General features: G+C 35.9%; 1 protein-coding gene across 1 annotated transcript; it reads left to right on the plus strand.

Annotated features, from left to right (window-relative positions):
* Positions 1-97: 97 nt before the first annotated feature.
* LOC109071546 (N-acetylglucosamine-1-phosphotransferase subunits alpha/beta) lies at positions 98-21,807 on the plus strand. Its single transcript, XM_042740921.1, has 21 exons — positions 98-417; positions 654-739; positions 980-1,099; positions 1,898-1,948; positions 2,168-2,364; positions 2,639-2,703; positions 3,971-4,105; positions 8,981-9,142; positions 9,247-9,426; positions 9,600-9,770; positions 10,341-10,464; positions 10,612-10,818; positions 11,146-12,170; positions 12,892-13,091; positions 13,293-13,501; positions 14,156-14,280; positions 14,513-14,598; positions 14,682-14,780; positions 14,862-15,029; positions 19,135-19,225; positions 20,567-21,807. Exons 1-21 carry the CDS (start codon positions 286-288, stop codon positions 20,636-20,638), a joined length of 3,705 nt encoding a protein of 1,234 aa, XP_042596855.1. The 5' UTR covers positions 98-285; the 3' UTR covers positions 20,639-21,807.
* Positions 21,808-21,900: the final 93 nt, after the last annotated feature.

The raw sequence follows: 21,900 nt of genomic DNA on the forward strand, positions 1-21,900 counted from the left end.
AAGCTATATAATATTTAAATGTATTGTTTTCATTTATAAAGTGGTCCTCCTCCTAATCAGTAGAGGGCGGCAGCGAGTCTGTCATGTACATAGAGCTACACGAATTGAGCGTCTTATCGTCACCTGATCACTACCAATGAGGAACTACAGCGTTTGATTGTTGAGCATGCCATCATTTGATTATATGTTTTGGTGTAATGAAGCTTTTTTTTAATTTCACCGAAGGAAACATGTGTCCTCATTAACTGTTCACGGAAGAAGAGATGTTGATGTCCGGGGAAAGTCATGTTGATATTTAATTCGGTTCTGAAACTGCTGCAGCGGCAGACATACACCTGTCTGTCTCATCGCTATGGACTGTACCTGTGCTTCGGAGGACTAGTCCTCATGATAGTGTCTGCTTTTCAGTTTGGAGAGGTATGTGCACCAAGTAGAGTAAAATTCACCCGACAGAAGTATTCTATCTTCGTGAGTTTCGCATTCAGGCCATGCATGTACTGTATCCTCTTATCTTTGCATTCTGTGTCAATCACTGATTACTGATCAAAGCTGATTGTGCAATCTGAGTCTGACCAGCTGCAGAGACGTTGCAAATCAAACTCAGACGCTTTTAGTGATGTTAACTGGCCGGTTTTGTTTTGTTTGGTTTGCAGGTTGTGGTAGAGTGGAGTCGAGATCAGTATCATGTTTTGTTTGATTCATACAGAGATAATGTTGCAGGAAAGTCCTTTCAGACCAGGTGAGCAACAGATCAATGAAACCAGCATCATTGCTTCATTCACACGCTGTAATAAAGCCATGTGTTAACTGATCACTCTTTAAGAGGCACAGTTATCTCATGCTTATTATCAGAAATTTCTTATGTATGTAACTGCAAACACACACCTCCCCTTTTTTTTTAAATGCATGAAAAAACATTTTCATATGTATGTTTCTGGAATCACATACCTTCCTTGCTTCGTATAATGTATAATTTCAGGCTTTGCCTACCAATGCCCATTGATGTGGTTTACACCTGGGTAAATGGCACAGACACAGACCTGCTGAAGGATCTTCGTGCAGTGAGACAGCAGTTGGAAGAAGAACAGAGGGCCCTGAGGTACCCCGCCCATAAAGCACACACTGACTGTTAGTGTAGTATTTGTCTATCCCAGGAACTGAGGAGAAATTTGTCTGTATTTCTTTATCCACTTGATGAATGGATTAAGAAATAATAAAGGAAAATAAATCATAATGTTTCTTTTCTTTTTTTTGAAACAGGATTATTACTGTTACTACTAATGCTATTCATAATTTTATTATATAAATGTCATTTTAATTTTAGTTAATTTAAAACAATGCATTCTGCATGGTGGGAATTTGATGGTGTTCATTTAACCATTTGATTAATGGGTTAATAAATCATAAAGTAAATTTAAAAAATGTATAATAGATTATGAATGGATTAAGTAATAAATAAATGATATTGTTTATTTTTTAACTTTAGAAAAGGATTATTGTTACTACTACTTCTATTCATTTATTTTATTATTTTTTACAAAGCATTGTACTTGGTATAAACATTCTGCAGAAGCATTCTCCATATTTGATGGAATTAAACATTTGATCAATGGATTATTAAATCATAAATGAAACAATATATAATGTTTCTTTTTACTTTAGATCAGACTTAGTTTTATTTATTACTTTGTGTTGTTATTTTTTTCCAATACAACGTATTTTGAATTATACACCTGTCCATTATGAATGAGGGGCAAGAGTTTTAATATCTCACCATTAATAGCTAAAAGTCACTTTTAAAGATTTCTCCAAAGCTTAATTAAATAAATATGCAGTTATGGTATTTGCATGTGCAGTTTCTATTCAGAAAAGTGTTTTATTTGCTTCTTTTGTTTAGGGAGCGTCTTGGGAAAAATGCATCTGAAATAACGGAAGCCCCTAAGGGAAGGTGAGTGTTTTAAATAAGCAGAAATGAGCCGAAATGGTTTAATTCTCATCCTATTCATGTGTCTGCAGTACATGAAACAAACTGAATATTGTGTGGTTTATACGTTTCCTGTTGCATAGCGAGCAGCGCTTTCCTGTGTCAAAAGCAACTGCTGCACTACAAAATAATAGAGTGAATGGCTTTATATAGCTTTAATTCAGTCTGTATGCCCTGTGATAGGCCAGAATGTCTGCTGTCCCACTGCATCATGGGCCCAGTGCTTGTGTTGGATCCAGCCCTTCCTGCCAACATCACGTTGAAGGAGCTGCCAACACTTTCAGCAGCATTCTCCACTGCAAAACAACTCTTACAGGTGGCCAAACCTCTCCACCCCTCAACAAGCGTGTCTGTTCTTCTCTTCCACTCCCATAGTGAAGGTACAATTATAACCTACTTCTCACTTGTATAGAGTATGATTCTACATGCTGTATAGAGTAGACTCATATACTGTCTCACATTAAATGGAAATTGGGAATAAAAATATTTATTTATGTAATATAAATTGATAATGAATAAATGTTATTTATATAAGCAATCTCTTAAGAATTATATACGTTCAACATTTTATACAACTTATATATACTTCAACATTTATTGTCCATTAACAGATACAAAACTGATGTCTAACATTAGTTTTATGTCCTGTTGCAGCTGAAAAAGCCCATACAGATGCTTTGAAGGATACTTTGACACACTCCATCAGCAGAGGTTATCTGGTGAGAAAAATAACTGCTGTACTAACACTTCTTATTGACTAATTCTGCTTTCCATGCCACTCTGAGCATTGGAATTTCCAACTTGCTTCTTGTAAAAAATGTAACAGAATGACACTTGGACATTTTCAATTCCAGTTTCACCAAGATGTGGATATATGATGTCACAGAAACATGGGGCACTTAGGGCACAAAACTGTTGCATTGGAAGCTAACTGAAATAAGTAGCAAAATTACTAAAACTGAAATAAAAATCTAATTTAATTAAAGCTAATAAGTAAAACTAATAAAAATGACAATCACTTAAAAAAATTACTGAAATGTATATTAAAATTAAGACCGAAAATCTACAAATAAAAGCTCATTTGTATAGTATATAAATAATAGTAAAATTACACTAATTTTGATAATTAAATACTTGCAAAACAATGGATTGCCATTTTGTTTATTCCATTGTATTATCCTCACCTTCTAAAAATTGGTACATGAGCAGGAATATCCCACTGCCAAATTTGAGTAAAACGCAGTACAAAAGCCAAAAACTCGTGCTGCTTTACGAATCAGTCATTCTCAGAAAAGGGAAGTGTGTTTTTTGTTATAATGTCTGCTGTATGACGTCTACGGTAACACTTTAACCAACAAGAGGAACTTTTTTTTTTTTTTTTTTTTTTACATTGTCCTTTTGATTAATGTTTTATTAGCATTCCTGAGCCATGTTCCTGGCAACCCTCATCACTGTAGATATTGTAGGTGCCCCTTATCTGAAACTCAGAGTTCATTATAATGGATTACATCATCCCTGGTTCTGCAAGACCCCCCTTTCTATTAAACATTCTTTTGGACTGTCCTGTTTTAATGCAAGTGGAAAGCTCTTTTATGAAGTTAGTTCACTTATGGACTTATTTAGTAAAATTTTGCCTGAAAAGGTTTTAGAATTTTTATCACATTAATTTTAAAAAGCTTGTGTAATATTACTTGCTGTGTTTGTTTGTTTGCTTGGTTTTATTGTATTATGTGATATTTGCATAATATTGTAATTGAGTTTTTGCCATGAAAATAGCCCCAGATGCTGACATGGAATTAGGTAAAGAATAATTGACTCCGGGCCGTTGAATTATTAGAAAAATAATGCACACCCGAGGTGGTGATTCGCGTCGTGGCCATTATGTTCATATGTGAGCGAAAGAAACGCAAAGGTTTCTCAAAGGTATTGTTTTAAAACAAAATCCTTGTGAAACTCTTGGAGTCTAAACATCTGTTTCTGTGACAGACGACTGATAAAGAGGCTCCGGGGCTGGTCCGCATGCAAACTCTGGCCTACTTGAGCGGGTTCCCAGCATCACTGAAGGAAACTGAGCAGCTCAGGGTCAAACTACCAGCTGTGGTGACCAGTAAAATCAAACAGGTAAAACCTCTCAAATAAGACAATCAGTTGGCTGCAGTGATTGACATGACCACAAGGTGGCGCACAAGATTGTAAAATCCATTAGAAAGACACAGCTGTCTGTGTATTCCCAATTTGAGTCTTGCAGAGACATTTTTAAGTCCTTTATCCATCAACAACCCCAGTGAAGCTACTATATTTGTCATATTTAACTGTTGCTTGTGTCAAGCTACATAAACATTTCCAATCCATTGATCAATGAAATAATAATCAGTGTTTTGTGGATCAGTGTCTATCTCATTGGTTAGACCAGTGTGTGGGCTCAGTCCGTTGTCTGCAGTCATGTGGTAAGAGCTCAGGGTATTACAGTGACACTTGAGTAGATTGATAGGGGGGTTAACAGTACAACAACTGTTTAGAATGGCCTGGCGCCAGCCTGCGCTTGGAAAAGGCAGCAGGGTTTAGATGACCTTCTATCTCTACCACTCCACTATTTCCCCACAGAGCTCTGTATACCTCACAATACTTTATTTGATTGCTTGTTTCATTTCTTTGCTTTGAACTTGCTTGCTTTTGTTTGTTTTTGGTTTTGTTTGTTCTTCTGTTTATTTTGCTTTTGTTTGTGGTTTTGTTTGTTCTTCTGTTTATTTTGCTTTTGTTTATTTTTGTTTTCTTTCACTGTTACCTTCTTGATTGCTTTTGTTTATCTTTGCTTGTTTTTGTTCTTGCTTGATTTTGTTGCATATTGTTTGTTCTTGTTTTCATTCTTGGTTACTTTAATTTATTCTTGATTCTGTATGGTTGTTCTTGCTTTTGTATGTTGTTTCTTGTCTGACTTTTGATTTTGTTTAATTTCAGTCAATTTTGTTTGCTTTCATTTGTTCTTGCTTTGGTTCAAGATTGCTTGGATTCTCTTGTTCCTCTCTGATTTTGTTTGTTTTTTGAGTTCATCTATGCTTTCTTTAATTTATTCTTGCTTCCAAAAAATTTTTTTTCTTTCTTTTGTTTTCTTCTGTTTATTCTTGCTTTTGTTTATCTTTGCTTGTTTTTTTTCTTAATAATTATTTTTATTGAATTTTCACTGTAATACAAAAACAACAAGACATCGCCCAAAAGAAAGAAACCAAAAAAACAAAACACAAACACATAGCTCAGATTATTAAATAAAACAAGACTATCCCATATATAACAGATTACGGAAAGAGAGAAAAAATAAATTAATAGGGCAGAAAAGTTAAATGCATAAACCATTACACAATTACAAAATTCCTTGTAGTACAATAGAGCGAAGATGAGGATCCATATGGTCCAGATATGGGGTCCAGACTTTATAAAACAGGCCTGTTTTTTGATGTAATACATAGGTAAGACGCTCCAGGGGAATCAGCTCAAAAATGATCTTATGCCAACCTTTAAGTGATGGAGATTTATCTTTGCTTGTTTTAGTTATTTCTCTGATTTTTCTTTAATCTTGCTTGCAAAAGTTTGTTCTAGCTTTTGTTTGTTCCTTTTGTTGTTTCTTGTTTTGTGTGTGTGTGTGTGTGTGTGTGTGGTGTTTCTTGACTAATTTTGTTTTTCTTCTTGTTCATTTTTCCCATCAATCATTCCTCCCCACAACACCACAACAACCCTCCCACCACTTCTTCTTCTCATCATTAAATAACTTAAGAAGGAATGATGAGTATTCTACAATATTTTTTCCCCCCTTTAGTATTGTGTGTCTACGATCCAAATGTGGGTCACATAAGGTAATATAGCAAAGGATGAAGCTGAGGAACAGATAAAGAAAGAGAGAGAAGTTGAGTGTTGAGAGGTGACTAGTATTTATAGTGTGTGTTAGCCTGTTTGCAATGTTGATGAAAGCTCTCCCTTGACCTCTGTTCAATGCACACACAGTTACACAATAAATAGTACCAGTGAAGTGTATGTGGGGAATCTACTTAGTTATAGGTCGGGGACAAATTTGTCACCAGAAGTAAGCTAAAGTTGACAAATTGTCCCTTTGGGGATATCCTCAATTGGAAAATCAATTCATAAATAATGTCTTAGTTATAAATATGCGAACATTTTTGTTTTAGGGTTTGGGTTCAGAATAGTTTGTTGTAAAAAATATGAACTAAGTAAGCTTTAAACATTGATTTTGTCTGTTGTCTCAATTGTACATAAAATATGCACCTTTAAGCACAAAATTCTATTATTTTCCCCTTATTTATTTGGGTTCTGCAGGTTGTTTTTCATTAATGTGATGACAGCAGTGTCGCTGCCTGAATGAAAAAGCTTTCTTCAGAAGTGTATGGCAGTGATAGCGTTCTTGGAAACAAATTTTCTGTGTAAATGCTATTGATAGATAAATTATTTTGACTCTCTGCCATCTTCATTTGGCATTAACTAGAGGTATGGGAATGGTAACAATGAGGACCCTGTGCTTGTAAACAGCGTTGTGACAAGTGATGATACTTGTTTTGAGAGAAACCTGATCGTACAAGCAAACTCATCATCACTGGAGTGTCATATGGTTGTGGTGTCTCTAGAACCTTATGATAGAGGGAGTTAGAAATGATGGGGAAAGTAACATGATCCAAAAGAGTAAAAGTAGTTCTGTGCAACTACAGGTGCATCTCAATAAATTAGAATGTAGTGGAAAAGTTCATTTATTTCAGTAATTCAACTCTAATTGTAAAACTCGTGTATTAAATAAATTCAGTGAACAGAGACTGAAGTAGTTTAAGTCTTTGGTTCTTTTAATTGTGATTATTTTGGCTCACATTTAACAAACCCACCAATACACAATCTCAACAAATTAGAATACTTCATAAGACCAATAAGAAAAAAAACAATTTTTTTTAGTGAATTGTTGGCCTTCTGGAAAGTATGTTTATTTACTGTACATGTACTCAATACTTGGTAGGAGCTCCTTTTGCTTTAATTACTGCCTCAATTCGGAGTGGCATGGAGGTGATCAGTTTGTGGCACTGCTGAGGTGGTATGGAAGCTACATTTTTTGGTCTCTTGTTTTTCATTTTCCTCTTGACAATACGCCAAAGATTCTCTATGGGGTTCAGGTCTGGTGAGTTTGCTGGCCAGTCAAGCACACTAACACCATGGTCATTTAACCAACTTTTGGTGCTTTTGGCAGTGTGGGCAGGTGTCAAATCCTGCTGGAAAATGAAATCAGCATCTTCAAAAAGCTGGTCAGCAGAAGGAAGCATGAAGTGCTCCAGAATTTCTTGGTAAATGGGTGCAGTGACTTTGGTTTTCAAAAAACGCAATGGACCAACACCAGCAGATGACATCGCACCCCAAATCATCACAGACTGTGGAAACTTAACACTGCTTGAGCGACTTAAGCAACTTGGGCTATGAGCTTCTCCACCCTTCCTCCAGACTCTAGGACCTTGGTTTCCAAATGAAATTTAAAACTTGCTTTCATCTGAAAAGAGGACTTTGGAACACTTGGCAACATTCCAGTTCTTCTTCTCCTTAGCCCAGGTAAGACGCCTCAGGAGTGGCTAGACAAAAGGAATACGACAACTGTAGCCAAATTCCTTGTGAAGTTCACTCAAATTCTTGAATCGATTTTGCTTGACAATCCTCATAAGGCTATGGTTCTCTCGGTTGGTTGTGCATCTTTTTCTTCCACACTTTTTCCTTCCACTCAACTTTCTGTTAACATGCTTGGATACAGCACTCTGTGAACAGCCAGCTTCTTTGGCAGTTAATGTTTGTGGCTTACCCTCCTTGTGAAGGGTGTCAGTGATTGTCTTCCGGACAACTGTCAGATCAGCAGTCTTCCCCATGATTGTGCAGCCTAGTGAACCAAACTGAAAGACCATTTTGAAGGCTCAGGAAACTTTTGCAGGTGTTTTGAATTGATTAGCAGACTGGCATGTCACCATATTCTAATTTGTAAAATGTGAGCCAAAATCATTACAATTAAAAGAACCAAAGACTTAAACTTCTTCAGTCTGTGTGCACTGAATTTATTTAATACACAAGTTTCACAATTTGAGTTGAATTACTGAAATAAACAAACTTTTCCATGACATTCTAATTTATTGAGATGCACCAGTATGTGTATTATTACTATAGGTTTAGCAGCGGCATGGGAATGATTTGAAAAGTCTGGGCTCAAATTGTGAGACTTTGATAAGCAGGCATTAAAAAAAAAAAGTTGTTTTGCTTCCACCTCCAGTGATGGGAATAAAAGCTACTTCCCCAAAGTTATAAGGTCATGGGGGAAGCCCTGGTGGAGTTCTGATGTTGCATTTTTATCTGCTTCTACTTGTAACTTTAGGGTTGATAAGATTGTTTTTTTTTTATGCTTACTAAGGCTATGGATAGTGTAAAAAGTTATGAATTTTTATATAACATTTTATATTTTAATATATTTTAAAACTTTTTTCCCCTGTGATGACAAGGCTGAATTTTCAGCAGCCATTACTTCAGCTGTTTTTAGTGTCACATGATCCTTCAGAAATCATTCAAATATGCTGATTTGCTGCTCAATAAACATTTCTATTATTATTATCAGTATTGAAAACAGCTGTGCTGCTTAATATTTTAGTGAAAACTGTGATATATATTTTTTCAGGATTCTTTGATTAATAGAAAGTACAAAAGAACATTATTTAAAAAAAAATAATAATTTTTACTTTTGGTCAACTTGCATCCATTGCTCAATGCATCCTTAATAAAAATAATTAATTTCATACAAAAACAAACAAACCAAAAAATCTTACCCCAAATGTTTGAACGCTAGTGTATGTATTTAGGGTTAAAAAAAATTTTTTACTCTAGTTTTAATTAACAAAATGATATATCCTATTATATATTGTGATCTTACAGGAAGTAGTCTGTGCTCTGCTGAGTGACTGTTTGAATATGTGTATATCTCAGTTGCAGCTGTACTCGGAGGCCAGTATTGCTCTTCTCCACCTAAACACAGTGCAGGATTTTACTGAACTCACCCAGCAGGCCAAGAAGAACCTGACGCTGGAAGGAAAAGAGCTCACAGTCAGTCCGGCATACCTCTTCTGGGACCTTAGTGCCATCTCACAGGTACACGTCACTGCAGTTTCATACACTGGGAAAAAACTAAGCCAATTTGTGCTTGATATAACTAAAAAAATGTATTCATAATAAACAGTCTTCCTTTTTTTCAGTCTAAACAGGATGAGGATGTTTCTGCCAGTCGCTTTGAAGACAATGAAGAGCTGCGTTATTCACTACGTTCCATCGAAAAACACGCACCATGGGTGCGGCACATCTTTATCGTAACCAATAGTCAGATACCGTCTTGGCTTAACCTGGATAACCCCCGTATTTCAGTGGTCACTCACCAGGTAAGCTCTGCAGACCCTTGGTGACCAGTATGGACTACTTACGTTTCTAAAGGATCTTCAAAGGGGTGTGCTGTCATGCATTTTAATACTAATACTGAGTGTATTTATTTAAGATTTACAGTAATTGACAAAGTCATATGTTGTTGTTGTTGTTGTTTGTATTTCTCTCTCAGGACATTTTTCAGAACCATTCTCACCTGCCATCATTCAGTTCTCCTGCCATAGAGACCCACATTCACCGAATCCCAGGACTCTCTCAAAAGTTCATCTACCTCAATGATGATGTCATGTTCGGCAAGGACGTGTGGCCTGATGATTTCTACAGCCATTCTAAAGGTCAAAAGGTCAGAAAGACTGTTTATATGAACCGCGTGTCTAACAGTTAATGCAGATTTGAATTAAAATGTGCATTTATAAGACAAATTCTGCATACATACAAAAGATCTATGAATACATAGCATGCACTACTGAATACATACAGTACTACCTAACAGAAATTAATACTGTTATTCAAAAGAGATGCATTAAATTGATCAAAAGTGGCAGTTAAGACATTTTACATTGTTAAAGCTTTCTATTTCAGAATGTATCATGGTTTTCACAAAACTGGTTTCAACATTGATAATAAGAAATGTTTCTTGAGCACAAAATCAGCATATTAGAATGATTTCTGAAGGATCATGTGATACTAAAGACTGGAGTAATGCTGCTGAAAATTGAAAAAATTACTAATAATTTAAAAATATTATTAAAGTACAGCCCAACTTTGGTTTGCAGTCTTGGTGAACAAAAGAGACTTTTAAAAATCTAAAGTGAATTTAAGATAATTATATTATTAAACGAGGAATCTTTCCATTTTCCATTACAACTCATTTGGCTTTTATAATCACCTCAGATGTTTTCTCTGTTTACAGGTGTATCTCACCTGGCCTGTACCAAACTGTGCTGAGGGCTGCCCAGGGTCCTGGATCAAAGACGGCTACTGCGACAAGGCCTGCAACAACTCTGCATGTGATTGGGATGGAGGAGACTGTCAAGGTACTTTAACACTGTCATCTAAGCCCAAAATGAAAATTCTGTCATTATTCACTCACCCTCATGTTTAATTTCATGAACCGATTGCATGTTTCTGATCCCATCTTTATTTCTGATTCATAATTTCTTGTTTTTTTTTTTTCCTTGCAGGTACTGCAGGCGGCAGTCGTTTCGGAGGAGTGGGCGGTGCTGTGATCGGAGGCGGGCAGCCTTGGCAGTTCGGAGCTGGTCTCGGAGGACTGGGAGGCTTGTCCTTCTGTAACCAAGGCTGTGCTAACTCTTGGTTGGCAGACAAGTTCTGTGACCAGGCGTGCAACGTTATTGCTTGTGGGTTCGATGTGGGTGACTGCGGACAAGGTGAGTCTTGACCAGTTGTTCTCAACAATTTTGACCTCGCCCTCTAACACAATAGGCCCATTCATGTATGTATGTATGTGTATATGTATATATATATATGCATACACTTGGCAGAAGGCTAAACATATGAGTCTAAACATATCTTTTTCATTCAAATGAATAGCACTTGATGGGCTCACAGTGTATTTTTAAACTGTTCTGGACACTTTAATGTTGAACTCATCATTTCCTGTCCCTGGCCCCCTGTTTGAGAACCACTTGAGCATTTCTTATTAAATCTAGTAGTAATTGATTTAACAAAATTTTCTGTTTGTTTGTGCATTTCTGATAATTTCAACCAACTGCACCGTGTCGTCCTCCGGAGGAACCAGACGCTTTACACCCTGCCTCAGGGAGAGCTCCGACCGTATTTTAGCTTCTCAGGCCTGGCTAACCGCGTGTCCGAGGCACAGGTTGCAGATAACCCAGCGCTCCGTCACACTTCTGTTGCCAACAAATGGAAGACCATCCACCTGCTGCTGCTGCCCGGACACAATGGCACCCAGATCCACTACAACATCACCTTTCAGGGTGCCGACAACCACGACTTCACCATGACTTTCTCAGTAGCAGTGGATACCCGAGAGCTCCCCAAATCAAACATATCCAATCCGGTGCAGGAGAAAGAGGAGGAGCCCAGACCGAACATAGTGACCCCAGAACCAGTGGTTGAGTTCGAAAATGTTCCTAAAGAAAAACAAGGCCCGAGAGTTAGAGAGAAAGCCCATGGAGGTGTAGAGATTGTGCAGGTGCCTGCATTAAATGAATCTCTTTTGCCTGAGGAAGTGAAGCTTGAGTTACAGAAACTGAACGAGAAGCTATCATTAGGTGACATCACTATTAAAGGCTTTAATCTGACCAAAGCAGTGCTGTTGGGCCCGTACAAAGACAAAGCTAAGCTTTCACTAAACAATAAAAACCCTGAAAAACAAGACCAGAACAAGCGAGCAAAACACTTGAATGAAGACCAGAAATCTCCTTTAATCAGTCATCATCAGGTGAAAAGAGCAAATGAAGAAGAGAAAAGAGATGATAATTCTAAATTGGAGCCAGCTGTTGCTCCATCGCTTGTCCCAGTCCAGATTGATGGTGTTACACCAAAGGTTAAATTAAGATTGTTCGGCAAAGAGAAACCCCACGCATCTAAGCTTCTCGACACCCTGATGGGAAACATGTCTAAAGAGAGAGATTCAGAAAACGAAGTCCACCTCCGCGGGCGGCCAGTGGGTCGTAAACTCCAGTATTACACCTCCAGCTTGGACCGGGGTTTCCTTCCATGGGAGAAGAGGAAGTTCTTTCAGGATCTGCTGGAGGTGAGACATGGTTCTGTATCGGTGGTTTCTGAACTTTTTTGAAAAACACTACACACCCCAGGCTGTTAAAGGGGTCATCAACTTCTTACCCCAGGCTGTTAAAGGGGTCATGAACTGCCTTTTTTTATTATTTTGTACTGTTCTCTGAGGCCCACTTATAATGTTATCAAGATTTTTACATCATAATTAAGAAGTAATAGGCTATGTTTTGTCCTGTTTTGACTCCCTCATCGGAACACTCTGCGTGGTGGATTGTAGACTTGGAAGTAAAAGCTCACTGCTATGATTGGCTAACAGTTTTGTATATTTGAAAGCCTATGTCCTTCATTGATGGCTGCTGTGATTTAGGTTAAAATCACATAAATACATAAATAGTATATATCAAACGCAAAGCAATAGTGACCACATAATAAAAACACTTGTGTGGTGCTACATTACTGTTGGATCTAATGTAGTCGGCACACCATCATCTTTTAGTTTCAATCTCTGAAAATCCTGTATCGGATTGTGCCTTGTTTGTAAACGAATCCACGGTAAAATGAACTGAACAAAGGCCAAGTTCTTACTGACGCGGTCTGGAAAATTAAAAACTTTTTACCGTTGTTCTAGAGTGAACAAAGCTGTCTCTTGTAACTGAAAGGCAGGACTTCTTGCTGCAACACTGAGTATTGCAATCTCTCCCGTTCATTTATCTATATGTGTGTCTTTTTGTGCATCACAGGAAGAGGAGCGTCTACAGAGTGAACTGCAGTATGCAGCTGACGGGACAGCCACTGGACGCAGGTTGCGGGACACTTTTGCTGATTCACTCCGCTATGTCAACAGACTCTTGAATGCTCAATTCGGCTTCACTTCCCGCAAAGTGCCTGCCCACATGCCTCACATGATTGACAGACTCGTCATGCAAGAGCTACAGGACACGTAAGAGTCACAACATACACACAGACTTATGTACCAATTAAATGTTAATCTATAGATTAGATTGACTAAGTGATTTTAAAGTGATGTAACAAAATTTTGGCCACCCAAATTCAGATGTCTTCAAAAGTTCCTTTAGTGTAAAAGTAAATGAATATTAATCTTTTTTTTTTTTTTTTTTGCCTTGATATCTTGCTCCTTCAGCTTTCCTCAGGAGTTTGATAAGACCTCGTCCCACCGTGTGCGTCACTCAGAGGACATGCAGTTTGCCTTCTCTTATTTCTACTTCTTGATGAGTGCAGTGCAGCAGCTCAATATATCTGAAGTGTTTGAGGAAATTGACACAGACCACTCTGGCGTGCTGTCTGATCGTGAGATTCGCACGTTGGCCACACGTATCCACAAAACCCCCTCAACACATCACATACAAAACAACTCCTCTCAACAAAATAAAAAAAAAATAAAAAAATAACTACATGAAAACTTTTTTTTTTTTTTAATATTTAACTTTAAAAAAAATATTTTATTTTTAAATGTAAATTTATTTTTAAATGTTTAATTTAAGATAGTCTAATATATTTTGATTTGAAATGCAGTGTAGTTTAATTTAAAATGTAGTTAAATTTAATTTTATATAGTTAAAATATTTTTATTTAAAATGTAGTCTTATTTTAATTGTATTTGTAATTGTTTCATTTAATATGTATTCTAATTTATTTTAATTTAAAATGTCATTTAGTTCATTTTTTTTTAATTGCTGTCAAATATATTTTAATTTAATTTAGTCTAATTTGTTTTTTAATTTTAGTCTAATTTATTTCCATATTAAACGTCATTTAAATACATTTAAAGTACATTGTTGTGTAATTATTTTATATTATTAAATTTATATTAAATGAAAAAATATATAAATTAAATAACAAACAATCAAGAAATACAAACAAATACACAAAAAAAAAAAACTAAGTAATTTTTTTAATTAAACAAAAACAATGCATAAATAACTTTCTTTATTATTATTTTTATTTTTTTGTCATGACATGATTGTCTGTCTTACCTATGTGTTGACTCTAAACAGGATTTGACCAGTCTGGAACAGATGCTTATAAACTGCTCGAAGACTCTTCCGTCCAACCTTACACAACTCCATACTGTCAGCCCAACCCAGGAGGCCTATTATGACCCCAGCATGGTGAGAGCCCTGGTTCAAAGTCTTAATAAATATTCCAACACAAGTTTACAAGTCAAATATTAGACTTTAAAATCTCACAAAATGTTTAAGTGATCATCACCTTGTCCATTCATAGCTTTAGGCTGTACACTATAATATTGTCATGGTTGGCATGTCTTGTATCATCAGCTTTTCTGTCTGTGCAGTTGATGGTACTGTTAAAAAAAAAATCTGTGTTTTGATGTTCCTACAGCCACCCGTCACAAAAGGTTTAGTAATCCACTGCAATCCCATCACAGAGAGGATCCACAAAGCCTTCAAGGACCAGAATAAATACAAGTAGGATTTTCATTAAGTTCCCACAAACACTTCAGAACCATCTCTTATGGGACCGGGTTGGTTATGCAGGCTGTTCTTTTCAGATTTGAAATTATGGGCGAAGAGGAGATCGCCTTTAAGATGATACGGACCAACGTCTCTCATGTAGTGGGACAGCTTGATGACATCAGGAAGAACCCTAGGTACAATCAGGGGCTTTCGTTCCTTTTTTTTTTTTTTTTTTTGCACTTTGGGAAGCCTCATCCACTTTTTTTTGTCTATAGGAAGTTTATCTGCTTGAATGACAATATTGACCACAGCCATAAGGATGCCAGCACAGTCAAAGCTGTACTGAGGGACTTCTATGAGTCAATGTTCCCATTGCCCTCTCAGTTTGAGCTGCCCAGAGAATACAGAAACCGTTTCCTCCACATGACAGAGCTGCAGGAGTGGTAAGAGTTTAGTCACAAACATTCATACAGTGCATGTTTTTGTAAAAGACAAAAATCTAAATAAGCATTTAACAAAGACAAGCCAAATAGGTCTGTGTACATACCTCAAGTTTCATTACCGAATCTTAAGTATGAACAGAACAGATCAGGACAGACCAAGTCTGGTAGGAGTAGTTTAGTGAAACCCTCGATAGAAAGAGCTTTAATAGTTCAATAGGAAACTAATGGGCCTAATCGACGTGAAAAATAAAAAAACAAAAGTGTTGGAATAAAGGGATAGCAGCCATTAAACCTAAATAAAGAATTATTTAATCTTTATGGTAGTATAAAGAAAACAAAAGTATCTGTCCACATAAAACACTGACTTAAAAACTGAACTGTAGCCAAAGACTCATCATTAATCACCCTCATGTTGTTCCAAACCTGCATGACTTCCAGTTGGAAAAAAATGATATTTTTGAAGCAGTGTTCTTATTGTTAATAAAACTTATTAAAAACGTTCATTAATTGAAATAAAACAGAAATCAAATAAACCTTAGATGAAGAAAACTAAATGAAAATAGGAAATGTAGTCTTGACAACTGACTGAAATAAACGTTAAACTACTAACATTTCTAGAACTATAATAAAAATAAAAACTAAATAGAAATATTAAAAAATAATATTACAAAAACTAAACTGAAAATATACAAATGAAAATTATTTCAGAGTAATAATACTAAAATTGCACACATGTGTACCTAAAATGTACACAAGCTTATGAATCCTCAACAAGAATGCAAAAACACCATAAAATAGTCCATGTGATTTATTCACTATAATTCAGGTGTCATGTGATAGCTTTGTGTAAAAAAACAAACTGAAATTTCAGTCTTTAAGCCCTTTTTTTTAAGGCTCTCCTATTGCATGAAAAAGAGCAGCCAGCAGATTGTTCAAAATATCTCCTTTTGTGTTTCATGGAAGAAACCCATATGGTAAAAACAAAATGATTTTGAAACAACATGAATCAGAGATAAATCAATCATTTATAAATAAATCAAATCTTAAAAAACTACAATCAAACAAAAGGCAGTACCCAATAAGATTTACGTGTCTCCACAACTTTTTGGATCATTAGTCCCTGAATATAATGGTTTATTGGTGTAGAGATATATTTGATTTTGTTGTAATGAATTTCACAAGTCTGTTTACATTTAGTTGTGTGAAGTTGTGTGTGATTTATAGCCTGTTTCTGCTGCTTTACTCTTGTGAATACTGGTAAACGTTCCTTCCTGTCATCGCTGTGTGAAGCTGGATGATAGCTGTCGACACAGTCTGGAATTCTGGGAATGGGGAGGTGGTTGAAGAAGGGTTTATGTATCTGTCCATCCTTTGGAGGGTTACAGGCTGGAAATTATGACTAGTGCATTCGCCATTCATGCTCAACCAGCCAGAGCGGCTCACTGTTACACCCAGATGCCCCATAAAGCCCTATCAGAGGCGCATGACCTGCCAGGGCCTAGGGGCAGACAGGGTTCATACAAGGTGCTTGACGTACTTGAATTTGCATTATATTGTTCAGTCTTTTATTGCATGTGTTGTTCGTTTGGGTTTCATTTGGGAATGCATATAAAGTCTGGCGCGTTTTGTGTTGCACTGTTATCATTTACAAGCATGGACCGCATCTCCATCTCAGCTGCTCGGGACACAAACTCTTCCTCTGCATATGCTGTGAGTTTGGGTTGCTTAATGTTCATCTGGGAAAGCAGTGAATATTATCTCACTAGATTTGTAACGTAAATTATTTATAAACCTATGCCAAAACAGGAGAATACATCAACATATTTTTAAATATGCGATTTGGTTGTACATCGTGATTTCAAAATAAAAGTTCAAACCCTTGCTCTGAGTTTGCATGTGGCCAAATATTAAAATGACACAGATTTAAACGTCCTTGAATCGCGCTGTAAAGTGAAGCATTGCCAGGCAGTTGGCATCCTCTGCAGGTATTTGTTATAATACATAATATACTTTGGTTACGTTCATATTTTGTGTAGACATATAATATTATGTAGTCCTATTTTATCAGTGTTGTTCTATAAAACCATGTAATTACTTGGTTTTGATAATTTATTTAAACTAATCATCGTTAGCCTATATATAAATAGTCATCCTGAAGCCTGTTTTTCACTTGGGTATATTTGTATTACTAAAAAAAATATCAGATTACTCCGCTGTCAAAATAATCAGTAGATTACTTGCTTACCAAAACAATTATTAGTTACAGCCTTAGATTAGTTAAAATATTTCAAAATACAACTGCATTGTTTAGATTTGTGTGACTAAAAGACTTAAAAATTCTTAAAAGTAGTATTAAAATATTCTCTCATTCTAGTAAACCAAGTATTGTCACACACCCTAGTGTTGATAAGTGGTGATAAAGCTCATCATTTCCCAAGTGTATGATACAGCTTTCATTCTTCAGGTCAATCATATATTCATGAAAAAAAAAATCAGTTGAAATAAGGAAAGCGATAACTTTCAAATGTTAAAGTTATCACAGTCAGTGCATGCTTTTGTGCTGCACTTTATTTGTACCATTTTGTTTTGTTAGTTTATTAGGCTAGAATTTGAAAGATAATAACAATATTGTTTGATAAGTGAGATCTCAATGTCAAATAGATAATCTAGATATTGGTAAAAAAATAAATAAAATTATAGCCTGAATGCACTGTAAGTTGCTTTGGATAAAAGCGTCTGCTAAATGCATAAATTAAATAAAATTAATTAAATTAATCTCTGATTTAAGTCCTTGAAAACCAAAAAAGTAGTGCTTGAAAAGTCCTTGAATTTCATTTTGCCGTTTCTGTACGAACCCTGGGAAGGGTGTTATTTTTGGGTACTGCTAGGCTCGAGCAACCTCATAGGCTGATTTTAAAAGCTGTGTATCTGCAGATTGGTTCTGTCAGACACAGGGTGACAAAAGGGTAACAAACTGTGTTCCTCACAGATGATGGTGTCACCTTGTCACCCTCTCACCTCCAGCAGCCTGCTGCGTGTCAACAGAACTTGAGTCACTGTGAACTGTCAATCACGATTTTGATAAATAAACCGTTTTGAATCTGGCAAGAGTTAAGACAGCATTACCATTCCTGCCCTTGTATGCTGACAGCAGTGAATGAACTCACCATTACTATACAGGCATATTTTCAGTTATCTATTATATTAATAATAATGTAGTCTTTTCATCTATTTTTTTTTCTACTTTTAACAAAACTATTTATTACTATTTAATAACTTGTACACCAAACCAATATAATGTATGACTGCAAAGTACCAGATAATTTTGATAATGACGTATTTTTTTTTTTTTTTTTTTGTTTTTAATAATGAACAATGATTGAGGTGTGTACACTGTACTAATGGTGTCAAGGAAAATGCTATTTTTTTATTTAATAGTTGAAATTTTTGGAGATTTTACAGTTCAGATTATCTGAAATGGTGTATGTTTTGATTTTTAATAATATTTCTAAAATGTATTATGTATTTAATATTTGAGAAGTGCTGCATAAAATTGATCACAGAGATTACAAAAGATTTCTGTTGCAAATATATTTTAAGCAACACCACAATAGTTTTATGACAAAAATATTAAGCAACACCAGCAGTTTTCAACATTGATAATAAAAATAACAAATGTTTCTCACAATATTTCTGGTTTTACTGTCATTTTTAACAAATACATGCAGCCTTGGTGATGGTGAGCATAAAAGACTTAAAATGAACCCCCAAACGTTTGCATAGTAGTGTATATTTTATTGTATTAGATTCAATTAGATATTTGACATTGTCTCTTATTCCTTAAGGGCTTTGCAATTTTACTTTTGGAGTTAAACAGCAATGAGTTCTATAACTGTAGATCTATTAAAACATTTCTGTTCACTCTGGAGCAGCAGGAAAAGAAAATTACAACATTGACCGATGCAGCTAAAATGTGTATTTTATCAGAGTACACAACAACTTTTGAATGGTTGTCAATATATAATGATGCTTGTTGGATCCAGATTGTGTAGTTATAGCATCTACCATGTAACGGGCTAACCAGCCTTGATCTTCTGTTTCACAGGCGAATATACAGGGACAAGCTGAAGTTCTGGACCCACTGTGTGCTGGTGACGTTAGTCGTCTTCACTGTCATGTCGTTCTTTGCTGAGCAGGTCAGTACGGTTCAGCTTACACATCCATTGTCCAGTGGAGTCTGGCTAGTCTCATTACCATTAGCAACTAATATATCAAATTTAACTAGCAACCCTCTGCGTTCTTTTAAGGAAATAGTAAAGGCAAAAATATCATCCTGATGATTGATCAACCAGGCAGCTTGCAGCAAATAGTCACACTATTAATTGCGAGGTCAGGTTTCTGTCTTTTGGAGAGGTTAATGGTCACGGTGACCTTTTAAAGGACCAATGTGTCTTCATCTGTCCTTAGTGACAGAACAGTAATGTGAACACTCACCAGAAGTACAAATATGGAGGTGATGCATTATCAGCGGGTGCTTCCTCTGCTGCTGTACATGCATGTAGAGCCATGTCATGTTTGGCTGCATGCTCATCTCTGACAAATGAGCACATTAACAGGCTTAATTACAATCTTCAGAAGAGATTTACAGTCTCCTCATTAACTCATATAGCCACTTCCTGTTTCTTTTGTTGGAATTCTTGCTTATATGCAGCACTCATTTTTCTCATAATTTATTTTTTTTAAAGTATTATTATTTAGGGGTTCTGAAGGGCTTGAAGTGCCACTTAAAATGCAATGAAACCAATCATTAATGTGTTAAAAAAAGTTTTTTCATCATTTTCAAATTGGCTTAAGAAAAATTAGTTTAAATTTCACCGGCCACTTCAACAAGCTAACTGTCTAGTGAACTTTAAACTTTATTTTTTTTTTCTCAATCCAATTTATAAATGATTTATTAATGTGTGCTATTGTATTGTTGTATTTAACTCTCATTTTAAACATTATTGAAACGGCTTTAAATATGTCTATTTATTTGTCAGTTTGAATTTTTCTTCACAATTCACATTTAACCATTTTCAAACATTTCAGTTAAATTTGTATTAATTAAAATACGTGTTTAATTGTTTAAACATTTGTAAATATGGACATATTTCTGAAAGATACGGAAAAGTAGTTTTAAAGTACTACTTAAAATGAATAAAATAATTGATTTGTTTTTATTTTTAAATAGCAATTCATAAGGCGTGGGTGGAAAAGAATCTATTCAGAGATGCATGAGTCTTTGTCAAAATTTTCTGTATAAATTCACCAAAAAATGTTGAATTTGTAATGAATCATTAATTAGAATAATATAGTGACTGAACTTAGAATTAGTCTTTATGGTATTAGTTTTTGTTCCTCTTTCTTCCCAGTTTTGATCATATGTTGATCTGGTTTCTATACTGTACGTGTATCACGTGTCTGTCACAAGTTGCCCCACAGCATTCATAACAGATTGGTTGACGCTCCTTCCTCTTCCTTTTCTTTCTGTCCCTCAGCTGATCATGTTGAAACGGCGGCTTTTCCCCAGACGCAGGGTCAGCAACGATGCAAACCCCGAGCGGGTGTGAGATTATTCCTTTCTCAGAGCTTGTGTCTTGTGAATTTGAAGTACCAGAGTCGTACTTCTGTTAATGTCGTCAGATAAAATTGCCCATTTGGAGGTGACTGGATGAAGTTGATGGAGAAACTTCGAACTGCAGGCCTCCTCCACAAAGGGGCATTAGTGAGTCAAGCTGGGGCCCACGAGGCAAGCGATCACACTCTAGGTTGTGTATTGAATGTGAATTGAACGCAGTGGCCCATATTGAGTGTGTTGCCATATTACCTTGCGTGTCTGAATTGTAATAATTTGAAATAGGATTTTTAATTTATAAGGGAATGTAAAGATACTACCCTTAAAGGGTTGTTCTTCTTCTTTCTCTTGTTCTCTTTGTCTTGTCTTTCCTTCTTCATCCTTGCAGTGCCTTTCTTTACAACATGAACGAAAGCGGTGGACTATGATGCATGGCTGGAACTTTCTGCCTTGCGTTTGGCTTTTTGCATTTGTCTTAATTTGTCTTTCATGCTTGCTTTCTCCAAAGTGGCACAGAATCTCCGGGAGCATTTTTACAATCGAATAGCAATCCGGATACTTGGAAATTTTAGCAAGGATCATCAAAAATGAGCCATTTCCTGATCTTTCTCTTTTTAACTGCATGTCGTTTTTGCTTGAAATCCTTCACGTGATCGTCTCTTAGTGGGACATTAAATACTGACTTTGTCTGAAATTCAGATTCCATCGCCTGTGGCCCTGGTGTGTATTAATTAACTCCTCACCTTCACTTGTCTTTTAAAGGGAATGGTTCTTAGCTTGCTCAAACATTATGACTATTGACCTCAAACCTCTGCAGGGCATACATGCCTGAAAAAACAGACTTGAGTTTAGGAAACGTGATGAATGATAATGCTGTTCTGGGTTGAGTTTCCCTGTTTACTTTTATTTATTACATTAGAAAATACATAATTGTAATGTACTAGCATATCTTTGTTTTATTTTGGAAATGTATGTTGCTAAAATTCTGTCAAAGTACACTTATTTTAGGTCTCTTTTATTTTAGGACACTTTTCCACTTTTGTGTCAAATGTAAATTAAACCAGGTGCCTAATTTGCTAATGAAATAAGAACATAATCTGAACGCTGAAGCGTAATGAAACAGCCAAATATGTTAATTAAAAATCTTTTAAAGTCATGACTGCATTGATATGCCTTGCTCCTGTTGAGTCACATTTTTAGCTGTTATGTGTATTTGATTCTTGCTTCCAGAAGGAGGAAATGTATGAAGACCCCAAA

The sequence above is a fragment of the Cyprinus carpio genome, chromosome A4 (genome assembly GCF_018340385.1).
Source record: "Cyprinus carpio isolate SPL01 chromosome A4, ASM1834038v1, whole genome shotgun sequence".
NCBI lineage: Eukaryota > Metazoa > Chordata > Actinopteri > Cypriniformes > Cyprinidae > Cyprinus > Cyprinus carpio.